The 18358-nt window shown below is 38.7% G+C and overlaps 1 protein-coding gene across 1 annotated transcript in view; it reads left to right on the top strand.

Moving 5' to 3' along the window:
• DBX2 (developing brain homeobox 2) overlaps positions 1-16375 on the top strand; it is a gene marked incomplete at its 5' end in the record, with an annotated part of 39145 nt that extends 22770 nt beyond the window's left edge. The window contains 2 exons of the mRNA XM_082665861.1: positions 9815-10002; positions 15847-16375. Coding sequence (XP_082521987.1) covers positions 9815-10002; positions 15847-16179 — 521 coding nt within the window. The 3' untranslated portion in view covers positions 16180-16375. The remainder of the gene's footprint in view (positions 1-9814; positions 10003-15846) is intronic.
• Positions 16376-18358: the final 1983 nt, after the last annotated feature.

The following is an 18358-nucleotide window of genomic DNA, read 5'->3' as shown; positions in this document are numbered from 1 at the left end:
AGAAAGAAAAATGGAGCTGGAGGAATCAGGCTCCTGGACTTCAGACTATACTACAAAGCTACAGTAATCTAGACAGTGTGGTACTAGCACAAAAACAGAAATATAGATCAATGGAACAGGGTAGATAGCCCAGAGATAAACCCACACACATATGGTCACTTTATCTTTGATAAAGGAGGCAAAAGTATACAATGGAGAAAAGATCGCCTCTTCAATAAGTGGTGCAGGGGAAACTGGACACCTACATGTAAAAGAGTGAAATTAGAACACTTCCTAACACCATACACAAAAGTAAACTCAAAATGGATTAAAGACCTAAATGTAAGGCAGACACGATAAAACTCTTAGAGGAAATCATAGGCAGAACACTCTATGACATAAATCACAGCAAGATCCTTTTTGACCCACCTGCTAGAGAAATGGAAATAAAAACAAAAATAAACGGGATTTAATGAAACGTAAAAGCTTTTGCATAGCAAAGGTAATCATAAACAACATGAAAAGACACTCCTCAGAATGGTAGAAAATACTTGCAAACGAAGCAACCGACAAAGGATTAATCTCCAAAATATACAAGCAGCTCAACATCAAAAAAACAAACAACCCAATCCAAAAATGGGCAGAAGACCTAAATAGACACTTCTCCAAAGAAGATATACAGATTGCCAACAAACACATGAAAAGCTGCTCAACATCACAAGTCATTAGAGGAATGCAAAGCAAAACTACAATGAGGTATCACTTCACACTGTCAGAATGGCCATCATCAAAAAACCTACAAACAATACTGGAGAGGGTGTGGAGAAAAGGGAACCCTCTTGTACTGTTGGTGGGAATGTAAATTGATACAGCCACTATGGAGAACAGTATGGAGGTTCCTTAAAAAACTAAAAATAGAATTACCCTACAACACAGCAATCCCACTACTGGGCATATGCCCTGAGAAAACCGTAATTCAGAAAGAGTCATGTACCACAATGTTCATTGCATCACTATTTACAATAGCCAGGACATGGAAGTAACCTAAGTGTCCATCAACAGATGAATGGATAATGAAGATGTGGCACATATATACAGTGGAATATTATTCAGCCATAAAAAGAAACAAAATTGAGTTATTTGTAGTGAGGTGGATGGACCTAGAGTCTGTCATACAGAGTGGAGTAAGTCAGAAAGAGAAAAATACTGTATATTAACACATATATATGGAATCTAAAGAAAATAAAAATGTTCTGATGAACCTAGGGGCAGGACAGGAAGAAAGACCCAGACATAGAGAATGGACTTGAGGACATGCAGAGGGGGAAGGGTAAGCTGGGACGAAGTGAGAGAGTAACATTGACATACATACACTACCAAATGTAAAATAGATAGTTAGTGGGAAGCAGCCGCATAGCACAGGGAGATCAGCTCGGTGCTTTGTGACCACCTAGAGGGGTGGGATAGGGAGGGTGGGAGGGAGACGCAAGAGGGAGGGGATATGGGGATATACGTATGCATATAGCTGATTCACTTTGTTATACAGCAGAAACTAGCGCAACATTGTATAGCAATTATACTCCAATAAAGATGTTTAAAAAAAAAGAAAGAACACTAGAAAAAATAAATAAATAAATAAAATAAAACAGCATAGAGATGCCACAAGTGTTCTTAATAAACATTGGTGTCTCATTGGTGATAAATCTGAAATGAATTTCTTATTTTCTTATTTATGATGTTCACTGTATTGGCAGCAAATAATAATGAAATGGTGGATTTAGGCTTTCAATTAAGAATATTACATAAATAATAATGATACCAAGGAACAGTTAATAAGACTTACAACTGCCCGGTAAGCTTTTTAATTTAAGGCATTTACTAGATTTTCTTTTCTTCTTCTTTTTTTAATAGGAAGAATGATTTTATGCCCAAGCATTTAAGTTTTTTTCCATTTGTACGAAAGAAGGAAAATGAACTGTTGAAGTAATTTTGTATTTCAGTTCGGATAGCCAAAATTATGGTTTACACTAAAAATTTTACTAAGAGATGAAATCAGTGGCCCTCATCATTGTTTCACAATATTGACTTCACTCTTTCTAAAAGGTGTAGGATTAGAGCAACACATCCTCAGCTAGCAAGTGAAATACCATTTTGACTGTTAACATGATTCACTTGTTTAAAATTGATTTAGTTTCTCTTGTTAACCTTTTAGATTTATGATTGACTTGTGGCACTGTGGAAACAATCATTCATCTAGTGCCCTTCTCACATATAATAAATAGTTTAATAGGGTATTTAAGCACAATCCTTACAGTGGGGAAAAATTTAAAGGCAGTGGTAAAAGTTCTCCTCTCCCCCAAAGCAGTGTAAGGAAAATCTTTGATAGTATATCCATAAGGTTCTTTTCAAAATAACATACTTCATAAAATGAGATGGAAAGTTGTAGAAGTTATGCAGAGAATGACCTTAAGGAAAAGACTACATGAAATGTATAGGAGTCTTAATTTTGTAGAATAGCTAATTGAATTAATGAGATAATGATTTCGTTTTGTCTTTGAGTACCCAACTTGAATTTGACCTTTCAAGAATTTTATGCATTAAAAGACAAAGTTTAAATTTGCAGCAGCATTATAAAAATATGAGTGAGGAAATATTCTTCTGGGATAAATTGCTGTCCCTTTTTCTTGGGAGGTGAACTTAGATTCTGCGTTTTGAGATCATTTTACTATCTTCCCTTTCTCATTAAAACTTAAAAGAACATAGAATACTCTCCAAATTTGAATTTAGGATTTTGTTGAAGGCAGCAGGGAAAGGACCTTATTTTTATTACTGTAGGTTCGTCCTATGAGTGACACTGTCAAAGGTGGCAGTGCTCTGATGGGTCTTCTTACCACCTGACCTGGATGTTTCCTGCTCTCAGCTGGAGCAGTGAGTGGGCTTGGGGAACTGATCAAGACCTATGGAAATCCATAAAAGGCTGCCTGAGAGCTTCTTTTATAAGGATTTATCTTTAGAACTCTAAGATTTTCAGAGGGATGCAGCATTTTGTGCTAACAGAGAAAGAAGCCTAATTATTGTGGTGAAAACATAATTGTGTATGTGTGATAAGTTGAACATAGGTTTTGACTTCTCAATAGTGAAGGGAGATAAATGACACTTGGTCAACCAGGAAGAAAGTTTAAAGGAGTCAGAGACTCGAAGACAATAGATTTTCCAAGTTGATGGCTCTATTCAGCAGTTCCACAGTGGCAGTGAAAGTATTCGAGGGTCGTTCCTGGAATGGGGTTCCCTTTCTCCCCAAATGTTCATAAGTAGTAGTAGTAGCCTACCTTGGGGTAGACAGAGGCCTATCTACTGCTGTGTTTCTCTATTGCTCTTCGCTGCCCCCCACCCCGTACTGTATCATTCACACACAGCACACCTCTGTTCAAAATGCCCTTCACAAGGCACTGCACACAGGGATTCCCAGGGGGGTGTGGTACATGGGGGCTGTCTCAGGATGCAGGGAATTAGGGCTTTGTAAACTTTTCTATACTAGGTCATTCTGCCATTTTAATGACTCTCCCTACCTCCCGACCTCTTTCCCGGCACATTGGTAATTTTCACAATCTTCGGTATAATTTTAAAGAGCATTGATTGGCCTCACTCTGCTTGGGTGTATGACCTCAATTGCACAACTTATCTTTCCAGAACCTCAGTTTCTTCCTGTGGAAAATGGGGATGATAATATGTACCTCTGGGGATTGTGGTAAAGATTTCATGCCATGCTGCCTGTCGTTGCCACATACATCAGCGCATGTTGAGCCCCAAATATATATGGAAGCCACATTATAAAATAATAATAATGATATTCGCAAATTAGCAGAGCCTATAGCACCTTCAATTGGCGGCCCTGTCTTTTCTACTGCATGCCTTAAACTCTGTCCCTTTTCATTGTTATTTTTATTTTATTTATTTTATTTATTTTACTTATTTATTTATTTTATTTATTTATTTATTTATTTATTTATTTATTTATTTATTTATTTATTTTTGTCACCTGTAAGTTTCCATATAAATCAGACTTTTGTCATGAATTTAGGAATAATCAGAGGTGTTTGTTGCTTGTAACTTTTCAGTAGCTTCTGAGAGATTTTTGAATTACCAACAAGTTCTTGAAGTCACTATGTTTCGCAGGTGTAATTGAGCCCATATTCCTAGATTTAGAAGGTAGGAAGATGGTATAGGGTAGTTTATGGTTAGATCCAGAGACAGCCCACAAAAGACTCATGGGGGAGACAAGGAGAAGAGCATCAGTGGTAGAAGTAGCATCTTGTCACATGCTTCTTGTAGGAAACTGAGCCACCTCCGTTTATGAAAACAAGCGCAATTTGTGTATTGAGAGGAATGCGAAGAGAAACCAGGCAACTAGCAAAGAAAGGAAAAACGGAATCTTCTTTATCTTTGCCATGGTTTTTGCTTGTTCAGTGGTTGTATTCGTGTTTCTTATAGGGCACCGAATCCCAAAGACCAGACCCAGGAGTTAACCCTCTGACCTTCACAACCACTCCAGCTCTGTCTTTCAGAGACTGAGGTCTGCTTTGTGTGCACGACCCTTCAACGTTAGCTTTTACCACGTTGGTGAGAATAATTTATCTGTAGATCCCCTTGACGGGACTCTTCTTTCTCTTCACTTAAACATAACTCAATAGGAAAACCTGTAGGTTCCTATTAAAAGTCGTAGGGGCATTTAAATGTGTTACCCCATTGTTTTATGTAAACATGTAAATCTTGGTGAAGAAGGGGTGAAAATGAGTAAAATCATGATCCCTATGTATAAAACCTCAGCTTAGAAAAAAATGTAGGCAGATTTTTTTTTTAAACTAGCTTTATTGGTCCAAAAACTTGTTTGTATTTCTGTACAGATTTAAAAAGTTGTATTATAAAATAGATAACCCACAAGGACCTACTGTATGGCACAGGGAAATATATATACTCAGTAGTTTGTAATAACCTATAAGGGAAAAGAATCTGAAAAAGACTATATATATAAAACTGAATCACTGTGCTGTACACCTGAAACTAACTAAACTGTTAGTTTCAACTATACTTCAATAAGAACAATATTGAACAATATTGAACTATACTTCAATAAATCAACTATACTTCAATAAGAACAAAATAAAATTATTTAAAAAAGTAAAAGGTTGTATTAGCTCAAAAAGTATTGGCCTTTCTAAAATACTAAGTTGGGCAAGTCCTTGGAAGGCTTTCCTCTGTGGCAAATTATCCCTTAGATTTGTTTCAGTCACCCCTGGCCCTCATCTACCTCCCAGCTAATGTCCTGTGTTCTTCCCGCTCATCCCCTGCAGTCTGGAAGTTCCAAGCCGTGTGAGATTCCTAGATTCACCACGTTTCACACTCGTCCTCACCCCACTCATGCGTCTGCAAATGTCAGTCCCTCTCTCTGCCCACCTTTGTCAGGATGGCCAGCAAGAGGAATTGCTAGTCTTCTGGCAGCTCTTCTCTCTCAGGACTCACTCTCTTGGCCTCCAAGACTAAGTGGCTTCTTATCTGGTGCTTAAAAGCTTCCTATGTGGTGGTCTGCGGGTGTTTATCTCACTTGTACCTTGGCTGTCTCTGTTCTTCTCGGACCTCTCCTTATCAACTGTGAGCATCTGTGAAGGATGGAGTGGATTCATTTTCAGGTGTCACTCAGCGACGACTCAATCACTTGGCCAGATTACTCCCCAAAAGGTTACTACAACATTTGCTTGTTTTCCTTAGAAAACTGAGCCAGACTTAAAATGTAGAGTGGAGGTGAATTATTTGTCCATAACTCTACAACAGTATCCTATCTTAGTGGGGTAGTTTTGCCTTTCAGTCTTTTTTCTCTGCATTTTTACTTAGCTTTGAGCAGATAATGTTTTTTGTTTGTTTGTTTGTTTTGCTGCTGCCTCATCTTCCTAGTCATCATCTTTAGTGGTTCTTTACAATTTCACCTAGTAGATATAGCATAATGTGCTTATGCATTTCTTTAACTTTGGATATTTAAGTTTCTTTCCTAATTTTTAGTACATATGGCTTTAATAATGGTAGATTGTATACAGTTACAAATTAAGAATTCCAGATCAAAATAGGAAGTGAGAAGGGGATGCTGGAATCTGAGGACACTGTTGCCAGGTTGTATAGGAGATGCTATATGGTCCAGGCTCACAGACTGACCCAGGACAGGGAGCAGAAGCCCATAGACACAGACAGGAACTCTGGCTATGTTTATAAATGTTTCTTTCTTCCCATTCTTGACCCATCAAGAAAGAGTGTGGGGAAGCATAGAAAGGAGCCAAGAATTTGAATTTAGAAGGTCTTGCTACCACTGAGATCTGTGTCCTTTGTGCTGCTTTGGAACTTAACTGCTCTGAACACTTCTTCATCCGTACAGAGGATGTCTGTGGCATATGATTCTTATAAGAATAAAATGAAATTCAACAGGGGCAAGTGAAATAGATTTGAGGGATCCTTATTGTGGGCTAGGCACTGGAAATGTTTTGTGCTATTTCATCAAATCCTTAAAGAAACTCCGTAAAATAAACTGAAAGAGTAACTCACTCCAAGTGCTGAGATCCAAACCCAGTTCTTCCATCCTCCAGAGACTTCTGTCCTGAGGCTTCCTAGAGAGACACCGTCTCACGAGATGAATCTGTGATCTGAAATAGTGCAGAAGGGCCAATTCCATGGTCTCTATACAAAGGATAGTTCAGAGAAGAAAAGTATTTAGGAAGATATGAACATATTGAGATGTTTATACTATTTTTATTACTGACAAATATTGCATAAAACGATTCAAATCTCTAAGAAATAGTGAATCCAGGTGCCAAAGCCTGACTTCCAGCTATGACCTCGGTGTGAGAGAGGCAAAAATAATTGGTTCTGTAGCTGGAGAATTAACCAAGATCCCATGAGAGGATGAATGGGAAGGGCATCAGTAAAAGTAGACTTTTGTAAAGAACTGGGCTTGATTACATCCCAGGGGCTCTTGCATTTCTACGGAGATGCAGGTGTTACAGACCTGGAAGAAAGAGGGAGAGGCCAGTAGTTCTGGGAATGTCAGGATGAATCAGAATGAGGCACAACCCAGAGCTGAGAGACTAGCTGGGAGATATTTACAATCTTTTAAACAAATAGGAAGGGAAGCTATTATATTACAGAGGTAAAATTGATGAGATTTATCCACTTATTGACATTTTTCTTCTAAAATACAAGTCAGATTGTGTCAGTCCACTGTAGGGTTAAGAGCATTTGTTTTGGAATCAGTATTCCTGGGTTTGAAGCCCTAGCCATGTGACCTTGGACAAAGTTCCGTAAGCTACCTAAGCTTCTTTTTATTCATCTGTGAAATGGGAAGAATAATAGTAGCATTCATGGCATAGGTAGGTTGGGAGGATTAAATGAAATAATGCATGTCAGCGACTTAACATAGTAAGTATGAGTACAGAGGAAGTGCTCAGTGTAGGTTTATTATTATCATGTCACACCCTGCTTAAACATATTCTATTGGTCTTCACTAACTATTGGGTAATGTTCCAAACCCTTGTAGTTCTCTATGGTCTGGCTTGATTCCATTTCATAATCTCTGTGCCAGAGGTCTAGATGTCTTCAACAGCCTGTCAGATAAGAAGCAAGTTAGGGCTTCCCTGGTGGTGCAGTAGTTGGGAGTCTACCTGCCGATGCAGGGGACATGGGTTCGTGCTCCGGTCCGGGAGGATCCCACAGGCCGCAGAGCGGCTGGGCCCGTGAGCCATGGCCACTGAGCCTGCACGTCCGGAGCCTGTGCTCCGCAATGGGAGAGGCCACAACAGTGAGAGGCCCGTCTACCGCAAAAAAAAAAAAAAAAAAAGCAAGTTAGGTGAGGCTATGGCAAACTGGGGACCACATGCTCCATCTAAAGAGGGCACCTGCCACTCACTATGGTAGATCTCTGCTTTATGGGAAGGTGAGCCTAGTGTGGTTACCTTTGAAGAGATGTTGGAAACCTGGACTTCACATGAAACCTCCCAGTTATTAAATGTGAACGACTAACTCAGAATTTTTAACCAACACGCTAAACAAAGCCCGTCTGCAGGCTGGATCCGGTTGCCAGCTTGCACCCTCTGTTTCATGCCCTTCCAAGGCCTTGCAGACTGCTTACTTTTCCTTGGAGAGACTTTATTCCTTTGTGCTTTGGTGCTTTGAGACATGCTAGTCACTCTGCCTGGATTGGCCTTGGTTCTTTCTCTCTGGAACTGAATTGTCCTTTTAGACTTGACTCAACCTGACTATTTTCTCGAACTCATCACTTCCTTTTTTGTGATGCCAGAGCACTGTAGGGATCATTCTATTTCAGTACTTAAGACATGCATTTGCTTTTTTATTTAGAAATAATTATCAAACACCCAAATGCATACCGGATACAGTCGTACACTGGAGTCCCTGCTCCTCTGGTGCCTGTATTCTGGAGTGACGTTCATGTATTGGTCCTCCCATGAGAAGGTGAACTCCTTGAGGGTGGGGACCATGTGCCGTTTGTCTGGTTTCCTCAGCAGATACCCAGTGTATTAGTGTCCTCTTGCTGCTGTAACAAATGTCCACAAACCTCATGTCTTAATACAAGCTTATTATCGTACAGTTATAGAGGTCAGAAGCCTGAAATGGGTCTCCGTGAACTAAAATCAGTGTGTCAGCAGGACTACATTTCTTCTGGAGGCTCTAGGGGAGAATCTGTTTCCTCGCCTTTCCAGTTTCTAGTGCATTTCTTGGTTCATGGCCCCTTCCTCCATCTTCAAAGGAAGAAGTGTAGCATCTTCAAAACTATCACTATGACTTCCTTTCTTGGTCTCCCTCTTCCACTTATAAGGACCCTTGTGATTACATTGGGCCTACGTGGATACTCCAGGATACTCTCCTAACCTCAAGTTCAGCTGATTAGCAACTGTAATTCCATTTGCGACCTTAATTACCGCTTGCCATATAATGTAATATGTTCACAGGTTCTGGGGATTAGGACATGGGCATCTTTGGAAAGGACATTATTCCTCCTACCACAGCTTGGAAGCTGAATAAATGAATAGTGAATGATGAATGAAACTCACAGAGGGTGGGAACCAGTGTTGTGCTAGCTGCAGAAAGGCAGAAAAAGTAGTAAATGTCTCTTCCCTGAAGGAGTTGATGATCAACTGAATCAGGGAGGGGGTGATTGGAGGTCTTCCAAACCTTCCTTCTCAGTTTAAACATCTCTGACTCTTGCAAGCTTTCCCTGACATCCCAGATGAAGATTAAGCCCATTGTTTTGTGCTCCCAGTGCACCCTCTTCTTAGGAATACTTCGTCACACTTGTGATGCTGGTTCAATAAATGCCTCCCACTTGATTTTATAGGTAATGAGTACGATAAAACATACGTATTATTTCTCAGTGTGTAGTATTGAGAGGAGTGCCTGGCATATGGTAAGTGTTCAACAGTTTGAGACAATGAATGAATGAATAAATAAATGAAGAATTAGAGGAAAATTAAGTATTTAAACCACCTACTAGTTCTGCATTGGAGCTTTGTAACCTGGGACCATGGACTTTCTGACATGGCATGCAAAATTGGGAAGGCAAGCATATGTACTTTTTTTTCCCAATGGGGAGCAAAGAGCATTTATCAGATTCTCAGTGGAGTCCACGACCAAAAAAAGGTTAAGAAGCTCTCTACATGTGCAGAGTTCAGAGATGAGATAATTGGGCCATGGTACAGAGAAGGAGGGTATTGTCGTGGAAAAGACAGCTGGAATTCTCCCTACAGCTAATGGGGCTTTTTGTATCTTTTCTCCCCTCTAGGAGAAGAGAGTGTGCTGCCTCTTCTGACACAGGAATCTAATTCCAAAGCTCGGAGGGGTATTTTAAGAAGAGCTGTCTTTTCTGAGGACCAGAGAAAGGCTCTGGAGAAAATGTTTCAGAAGCAGAAATATATCAGCAAAACAGACCGAAAGAAACTTGCCGTCAACTTGGGACTAAAGGAATCACAGGTACTAATGAGCAGGAAGATATCTACTGCTCCTGATTTCTGAAGGAATCCAATGGTATCCATTCATTTGGTAACTATTTGTTGTAGTAGGCATAGCACTGGACCCTGAAGCATTATTGAAACGACTTGCATAATTTTTTAGTGGGTGGAAATATATGTCACAATTCCTATTTGGAAATCGGTCCCTTTGCTGAAGAGGTCTAGGTTTTCGCCTGATTAATTCTTCCCAAATGAAGAGAAAAGCGAAGGCTTGTGGCATTTACATCATTACATTGTTTGCTCTGTTTTCAGAGAAACAGGTTACATAATTGCCTTCAAAAGCAGGAACCAATTTTCCTGTCTTTTTCTTCATTTCCAGTCCAAAATCAAGGCATGAATGAGTGACTCATAAATACCTCTTAATAGATTTCATTATTTTGCACTGTGGGCTTATGTCAAGTACAGTCAAGTAGTTTCACATTTGCAACCTTTACAAACCTTTCTTGTACAATGATATTTCATATAATTTTGAAAGAGACTTTCTAGCCTTTTGGGAAGTGCAGCATACTCCATTTAAAGATTGGCCTACTTATAAATAGTTAACAGTATAAGGCACTAGCATTTTCCTATTTAATCCCTATTATAATCACCATATGAAATATCCCCATTTTCTAGATGAGGAAATGTAGAGAGGTAAACAGAGGTCCAGTGTCACAAAGTGGAGCTGCTTTGGAACTGGGCTCCCACTCCAGGCAATCTGACTCTGGAGTTTGCATTCTCTTTAACCTGGAGCCACCATGTACAGTTGTGCAGGATGTTCACTGCACAAGGCCATTTGGCTAAGAGGGATGGCAGCAACTGAAATGCAGCAGGTACTCTACTTGTCAAACTGACTTTCCAGGTGCAAGGCTCCTTCCACCTGGAATCTTTGAATCAGCATAAAGGCCCTGAAGGGCTAGCAGAGGCTCTGTGTTAACCACCATGCTCTACTGTACTTCCCTCAATACAAATGACCTGGTTTCTAACTTTGGATGTTATTAAACTAGTTATTTTTGGATGAAACCCGTCTTAACCTTGCTTCCTTTCCCTAGGGAAGTGATCTGTCCCCCTGTCCCCCGACTTTTTATAGTCGTAGGAAGCAGTACGAGGTGTGGTAGAGGATAATTGACCTAGATCAGCCAGTCTGTGTTTTCCTCGTGTGTGGGACTAATGAGCCCATAACCTTAATTGACTGCTCTGTGCCTCAGTTTCTCACTTTAAAAACAGGGACAAATATAGGAATTCTGTCTATGTCACAGAGCAATTTTGTGTCTGTGACAGACAAATCAATAGATATATCTTGGTGGTCTATTGTGCGTAAGACACTGTGCTAGGTAAGAGGGAATATTGATAAATACTGATTAAGATAACACTCCTTGGACCCCAGGAATTTATACAACCAACTGGGAAAACAAAGCAGAACCTCATGAACGGTTAGATAACAATATAAGACATTAATATAGGAAACAGCCCCTGGTAGGTTAGATATACTGCCAAATAATGGAGCTAGATCAGTGGTTCTCCTAGAACTTATGTATCTCTCTGGAGCCTTACACTAATCCCCATCTCTGGAAAGGATGGTCATAGCACTGGTTCCTATACCCCTAGGGAGTCTAGTGATGGGAATTACCTGATCCTCAGAGGAATTGCTGGGCCTGAGAGAGGATCACGTGGGGGGCTCAGTGGGCCTGGCCTGCATGGCATTAGTATGGATAAGACACAGCAGAGTCAGAGGGGAGAAAGTGTGCAGGTTTGGGAGGCTGGGGGATTCTGGTTGAGTTGGAACTTGAGGTAGGTGTTAAAAGATCAAAAGTGGCTGGGATTGATCTGACAGTGCTCTGGGAAAGTGTGAAAATCCGTGATAGTACATAGCATCTTCTTTAAAAGGAACTGTTGAAAAGGGAATGCAGCAAGCCTATTAAGGACTATTTATGAGGCCATGACCATAATATTTCCACTCTGAGATAACGAACTGTTTCCATATTTGTATGTTATCTCCCAGTTGTTATCCACAGGCACATAGTTTTACATAGTCGATTATATAGTTTTTAAAATTCAAGTGCCTCAGGAATGAACGCTTTTTGCCTTATTGAATTTGGCGAACAGCTTGGAAGTAATTTAACGTTGTCTTATTTGCATGTACACTATATCTAATTACACAGTGACTACATGGTATTTATTACGGTAAATTCAAACAAAAGGGAGATTGGTAAAGTTAAAAATGAAAACATATCTGTTCCCTTTCCAATCCAACTCCCTGGTTACTACTGTCATTTATGTATGGCTCTTGTTTGAGTTTATTGGCATATCATGTATTATTTTTAAAATAAACTTATATGTGTGTCATATATGCACAAACATAAAAACACAGATACTTTCATAATGACTACTATGTGCCCTTACATTTGATGTTATTTGCAGATAATAAAAGTAGCTACTTTTGCTATTTCTGTTTTACAAATGAAGAAGCTGAGACCTAGAATCGTGTATATAATTTTAAATAAAAATGGCATCACACTCTGCATCTATTTTAACATCTTCTGAAGGATAATACAAATCACTTGTGTCACCAGCACACAGCTCAAGAGGTAGAACATTACCACCGGGCCAGGAGCCCCCTGCCTGCCCCCTCCCGGTCACTACCTTCTCCTTCGGAACTTTGAACAGCATAGATTAGTTTTGCCTGTTTTTGTGCTTTATACAGATAGGATCACTCAGTACATCTTCTTTGGTATACGGCTTCTTTCACTTACCATGTGTTTGCGAGATTCATCCACGTGGCTGTGTTGTAGCAGTAGCTCGTTTACATTCATTGCTGTGTGTATTACATGGTAAACCAGGGTTTATCCATTCTAATGGTGGGTGTTTGGATTGTTCCCATTTTGGGGCTATTAGGATTAATGCTGCTGACAGTGAGTATTGTTTTGCCCTTTGCTTTTTCTTCCCCCACTCAAATGGCATGGGATACATCCTTCCATGTCTGCATACACATTTACTTCATTCTTTTTTAGTGAGTGTCTCAGAGCAGACCATGACATGGATATACTGTAATTCACTTAGCCATCCTCAGCTTTAAGTTACTTCCTAGTTTTTACTGTTGCATATCTTTATGCACTTTAAAAATATTTCTGTAAGATAGGGAACTAGGAGTCGGATTTATAAGTTAAAGTGTATGTACATTTTAAGTTGTGATCAATTTAAAAATTCCTTTCCAAATATTGTATCAAGATATTGAATTATATCAAATTTTACTCTTACTAATAAGTAGTCCTTTTTTTGCAATCCCTCCACTATTTAAATTTTTGAAAATGTTGCCAACCTCATGGGCAGTTGTATTTGTTATTTTTTTCCTAATTATCAGAACTCGGGAATCTTTTAATCACTTTACTGGTCATTTTTCATCTGAATTTAACCTTTTCATGGCTGCACCATTTTTTTTTCTATTGTCTTTTTGTTGATAGATATGCAGCAATTACTTTGGCTGTTAATCAAAATATTTGGAATATTATGGTTTGTAACATTTTCCTGTTAACAGCTGCCACAAAAATCCCCTCCAAGTTTGTGGCTTTTTTTTATTGTGGTGAAATACACATAACATAAAACTTACCATTTTAACCTTTTTGAAGTGTACGATTCAGTGGCATTAAGTACATTCACCTTGTTATGCAGCTGTCACCACCATCCCTCTCCAGAACATTTTTCATTTCTCGAAACTGAAACTCTGCACCCGTTAAACAATGACTCCCCATTCCTCCCTCCCCACAGGCATCAGGCAACCACCATTCTACTTTCTGTCTCTGTGAATTTGACTACTCCAGGCACCTCATACAAGTGGAATCATACTGTATTTGTCCTTCTGTGACTGGAATATCTCACGAGGCATAATGTCTTCAAGTTTCATCCATGGTGTAGCATGTGTCAGAATTTCCTTCCTTTTTGAGACTGAATAATATTCAGTTGTATGTATATACCACATTTTGTTTATTCATTCATCCATCAGTGGTCACTTGGGTTGCTTCCACCTTTTGACTAATATGAATAATGCTACTGTGAGCATTGTGTGTACAAATATCTCCTTGAGTCCCTGCTTTTAATTCTTTTGGGTAGTTTGTGGCTTTTTCATATGCTTGTGGCATCTTTATTTGTACAAAAACTTCTCTTTTTTTAATGTAGTCAGATCTAGTTTTCCCTTTGTAGCCTTATTTTTTTATGTCATGCTTAAGAAAACATTCATCTCCCCAAGACTGTAATGATCATCTCTATATTTTCTTCTAGAATTTTTGTAGTTTTGTATTTATGGTTAGCTGTTTAATCCATCTGGAATTTGTTTTTGTATTTGTTGAGAGGTAGAAATTTTATTTTATGATTTTTCCCAAATATGTACATTTGTCCCAATGCCACTGATTATGAAGAAACTCCTTTCATGATTTTTTTAAATTGAGATATTACTCAAAAAATTTCTGGATATACAGAAAAGCTAAGAGGAGAAGAAAATAATTAATGTGATGAGAAAGACAAAAATCACTAATGGCAACAAATAACTGTCTTGGTGAAAACCCATTAGAAATAGTTGGCAGGCATTCTGGGAGTAAATGCCTACTGCAAATAATAAATGAGTTTGTGAACAGAAGCAAATGCTCTGCTATGTATGCATTAGGACTGGTTTCTTGTGAAAAGCCTGAATCACAGGATTACAACTGAGATGGCAGTCTTTCGGACTCAGCTGCCTGTGGTAGGTTTCTTTTGTAGCCATTTTGGACATTGCCCATCACATTGAAAGAATGAAAGAATTGTTTTGCCAATCTGGAAAGACCATCTCAGGTAGAATTTTTTACTTCATTGGGAGAAATATCTGGTTGGTACACTTTAATAATTACTTCTTTAGGTAAAAATTTTCCAGTTTTTGTTCTAAAACTAGAAAGCTACTAAAAAAGGGTGCAGTGTAATGCACAGGAAAGCAATGTGATTGGCTATCAGAAAACCAGTTGTGAAGTTTCCTGCTCAGGCACAGTTGACGACACAGTCAGAGGGAGGTTAGCAGTAAAGAGAGACTCAAGTGGGGTGGGGGAAGTTATGGCTCAAATTAGAAACTACCATCATAAGCACTTTTAGGTTAATTACAATCAATTGTTATTTATTGAGCCTAATTCTTCGAGTTTGATAAATCCTGGAAGTACTCGAACTTAAAAATTGTATAAAGCCTGCAATTTATCCAAGCATTATAAAATGTAATCTTAATTGAGTCTCCAGAAGTTTCTGATGAGGTCTGAATGTTTATAAGAGCCTCACCGCTGGAGTGGGACTGTCACGGATTCTAGTCTAAATGCTTCTGTTTTACTAGCTATGTGACCTTGAACTGGTTCATTGCGTTGAACCTCAGTTTTCTTATGTGTGAAATAAGGACTTCTTGCAGTCCTTGTGAGGATCAAATTGTATAATCCACGATGAGCGCCTGGCCTGACACCTGGCACAAAGTAAACACTCAGATGCTATTACTAGTCAATAACATTTCCTTTGGATAAATAATTTAGCACAGACTAAATGAGATTTTAAAATATCGAAGAGAGTTAAATCAGTCTTGAAAGATGTCTGACTTTCAGGATGTCAGCAGCTTACCACAGTTGTTTTGTTTCATAAGTGTGTGGAGATGCTGTACTAAAGTAATTTCTCAGATACTTCTGAAGTAAAAAGCCACAAGGACTTTGCTAGGCTGGCTCTCAGGATAAGGTATTCTATGGAAGGCACAGTGGAAGAAATTACAGTTTAAAATGCTGAAGTGAAGTAACGTGATGTAAGTGATCATTTTGTCCAATTACTTTATCAATAGGTGAAAATCTGGTTTCAGAACAGAAGGATGAAATGGCGGAATTCCAAAGAAAAGGAAGTGCTTTCCAACAGGTGTATCCAAGAAGTAGTCCTTCAAGAGGACCCCCTCTCAAGATCTGCTCTGGGTTTCCCTTCTCCATGTCCTTCACTCTGGGAAATCTCCCAACAGCACTCGAGTCCAAGATGGAGGGAGAATTCACCAGAACCATCAGAGAGACTAATCCTGGAGAGTCCAGGGGCATTGGCCCCAGAAGCAAAGTCACTGCAAGGTGCCTTATATTTGTGTTCTGAAGAGGATGCCAGAGACAAGGGTGTACTTACTGGCTCAGTGTGAATGGAAGCATTCTGCCACGTTAACGTAAAAACAGTTAACTATTAACGTTTGGACTCTTAAGCCTGCTAGCTTGTGTCTCAGTGCCTAAAACCTAACACCTTTGGAGTGAAGCATGGACTAATGTTTTAGGAAACCTCTCCAGTGTTCTCTTATTTGGGTCCTAGACTCAGACTTAATTTGTAAGTGGAACAGAATCTCCCAGAAAGTACGATGGAACTGAAAAGAACGAGAATAATGGTCAGCTCAGTCCTTACTCTGAATATGTGTATATATGCGTGTGTCTCTATGTGTATATATATAAATATTCATTAAAATACATTAGTAGAAATTAGTTTCTCTCTAAATAGTGCATTGAGCGAATTCACTTCCTTTTATATGAAGAAAAACCAACGATGACTGAATGTTTTTAATTTTTTGAAAATTATGTGAAATTTGGACTTCAGTACAAATTTTCATATCAAAAGAACATTTTTAAAAAACTCTCTACTTTCTGGTTTCTTTCAGTATCCAGATGTAAGTGATTTTTAACAGCTCAGCTCAGAGATCCTAATCAAATGAGCCACTATTAGATACACGCACTGAAAGTATGTATTTACAATTAATCCAACAAGCAACTAGAAGAATTTCTGAATGTAACTGTTAGTACCTTTAATTTCCAAGGCTCTGAACTTTATCAGGCTATCAGTGCGGGAGGGACCCATTTAACTAATGATTATCATTTGATCTCTTTTCTGTAAGGATGGGTCTTAATCAGGGTCTGCCAAATAAAATGCCTTTAAGGGCCTGTCAGGTAAATAGAGGGCATGACTCACCTAAAGATATTTGAGTTTAATAATTTTGAAATACTGTGTTGGCCAAAGAAAACATCTGTGCCAAGCAGTTTGTGACCTCCAACCAAGACTTAAAGAAGTGTCACAGTTCTTAAAATGTTCCCAACTGGGCTTCAAAACCTGATACTGATGGGATCTATAGTGATTTCTGTTTGCACTTTTAGTTATAGACTCAATTTTCCATCTAGGTGGTATGCAGTATATATTAGGTTATTTTTATGTATTAACAAAAACATCACCACAGATGTTTTATGTTTCTTGAGTACTCTGAAATAGTATTATTATAAAATTGCATTTCTGGTAACGATTTGCTTAGTTCATCTAGAATTTTTTATTCCAGGTCCAAGAAAAAATTATGTTTCACTTTGAAGGAAATGAGGCAGAAAAAGGAAATGATGTGGTTTTGAACTAGGTTGTTATTAATCTGTGGACAAGAAACATTAGTAGAAGTTTATGATGTGGAATTTTGTTAGTGAGAAAGCTACATAAGGAGAGTAGCTTCTAATTTGCTTACGTTCTTAGCTATAGACTTCGAGGGTTTAAAGTTTTAGCAAAGGTAATATTTCAGATGATAATGTTTTCTGTCAACACCAGGGAATTGTTTTGTATGAATGGAACTTGATTGAGTGTATGCTAGCTTATGTCTTTATCAGAAGATCAAAAATCATCTCAGAAGAAGATTGTCTCAGTCCCTCTTTGTGGGAAGCAGAGGCAGGGATCTGCTGACAGCAATTTAAATTTTAAAACCTGTCTTAAAATGATTTATAATACGGTTTCTTTTCTTTGTATAATGTTAACCTCATTTACATTTATCAGGTCCTTTCTGTGTGCTGGAGACTGCTAATAAGCCTTTAATGTGGATTAACTCATTTAATCCTCGTGACAATAACCCTATGAAGTGTAGGGACTCTATTACTATTAGGATTCTTGTTACTCAGACAAGGGACCCAGACCAGTATGGTCAGGGTGATTTGCCCAAGGTACTGAGGGTAATAAATGGGATTTGACCCCTGGCAGTCAAGTTTCAGCTCTTGAAATCTAACCAACCATGCGGGGGTGTCTACCACTGTGAATGTATTCACCCAGCTCTCAGATGCATTGTAAGACATACATTTTGAGGATTGCAGAGAAATTTATTAAAGAAATTCAGAAGCACGTTGTACTTTATAATCTCTTACTTGGGGAATGATTTTCTCTTCAGTATCTTCTCTATTAATTTTGAAGTTTGGGGAAAGTAAAGAATCACAAAAGTCTTCAACTTTGAAGTCTCTGTAGAGAAGAGTCACTCAGGAGTGTTTATGAAATGGAAGTGTATTTTTCTATCACTTGTTGCTAGAAATCATAGAGTG

This window comes from Grampus griseus (genome assembly GCF_964374135.1).
Source record: "Grampus griseus genome assembly, chromosome: 11".
Lineage (NCBI taxonomy): Eukaryota > Metazoa > Chordata > Mammalia > Artiodactyla > Delphinidae > Grampus > Grampus griseus.
Note: the sequence above shows the minus strand (reverse complement) of the source record. Positions and strands in the feature narration are given on the sequence as shown.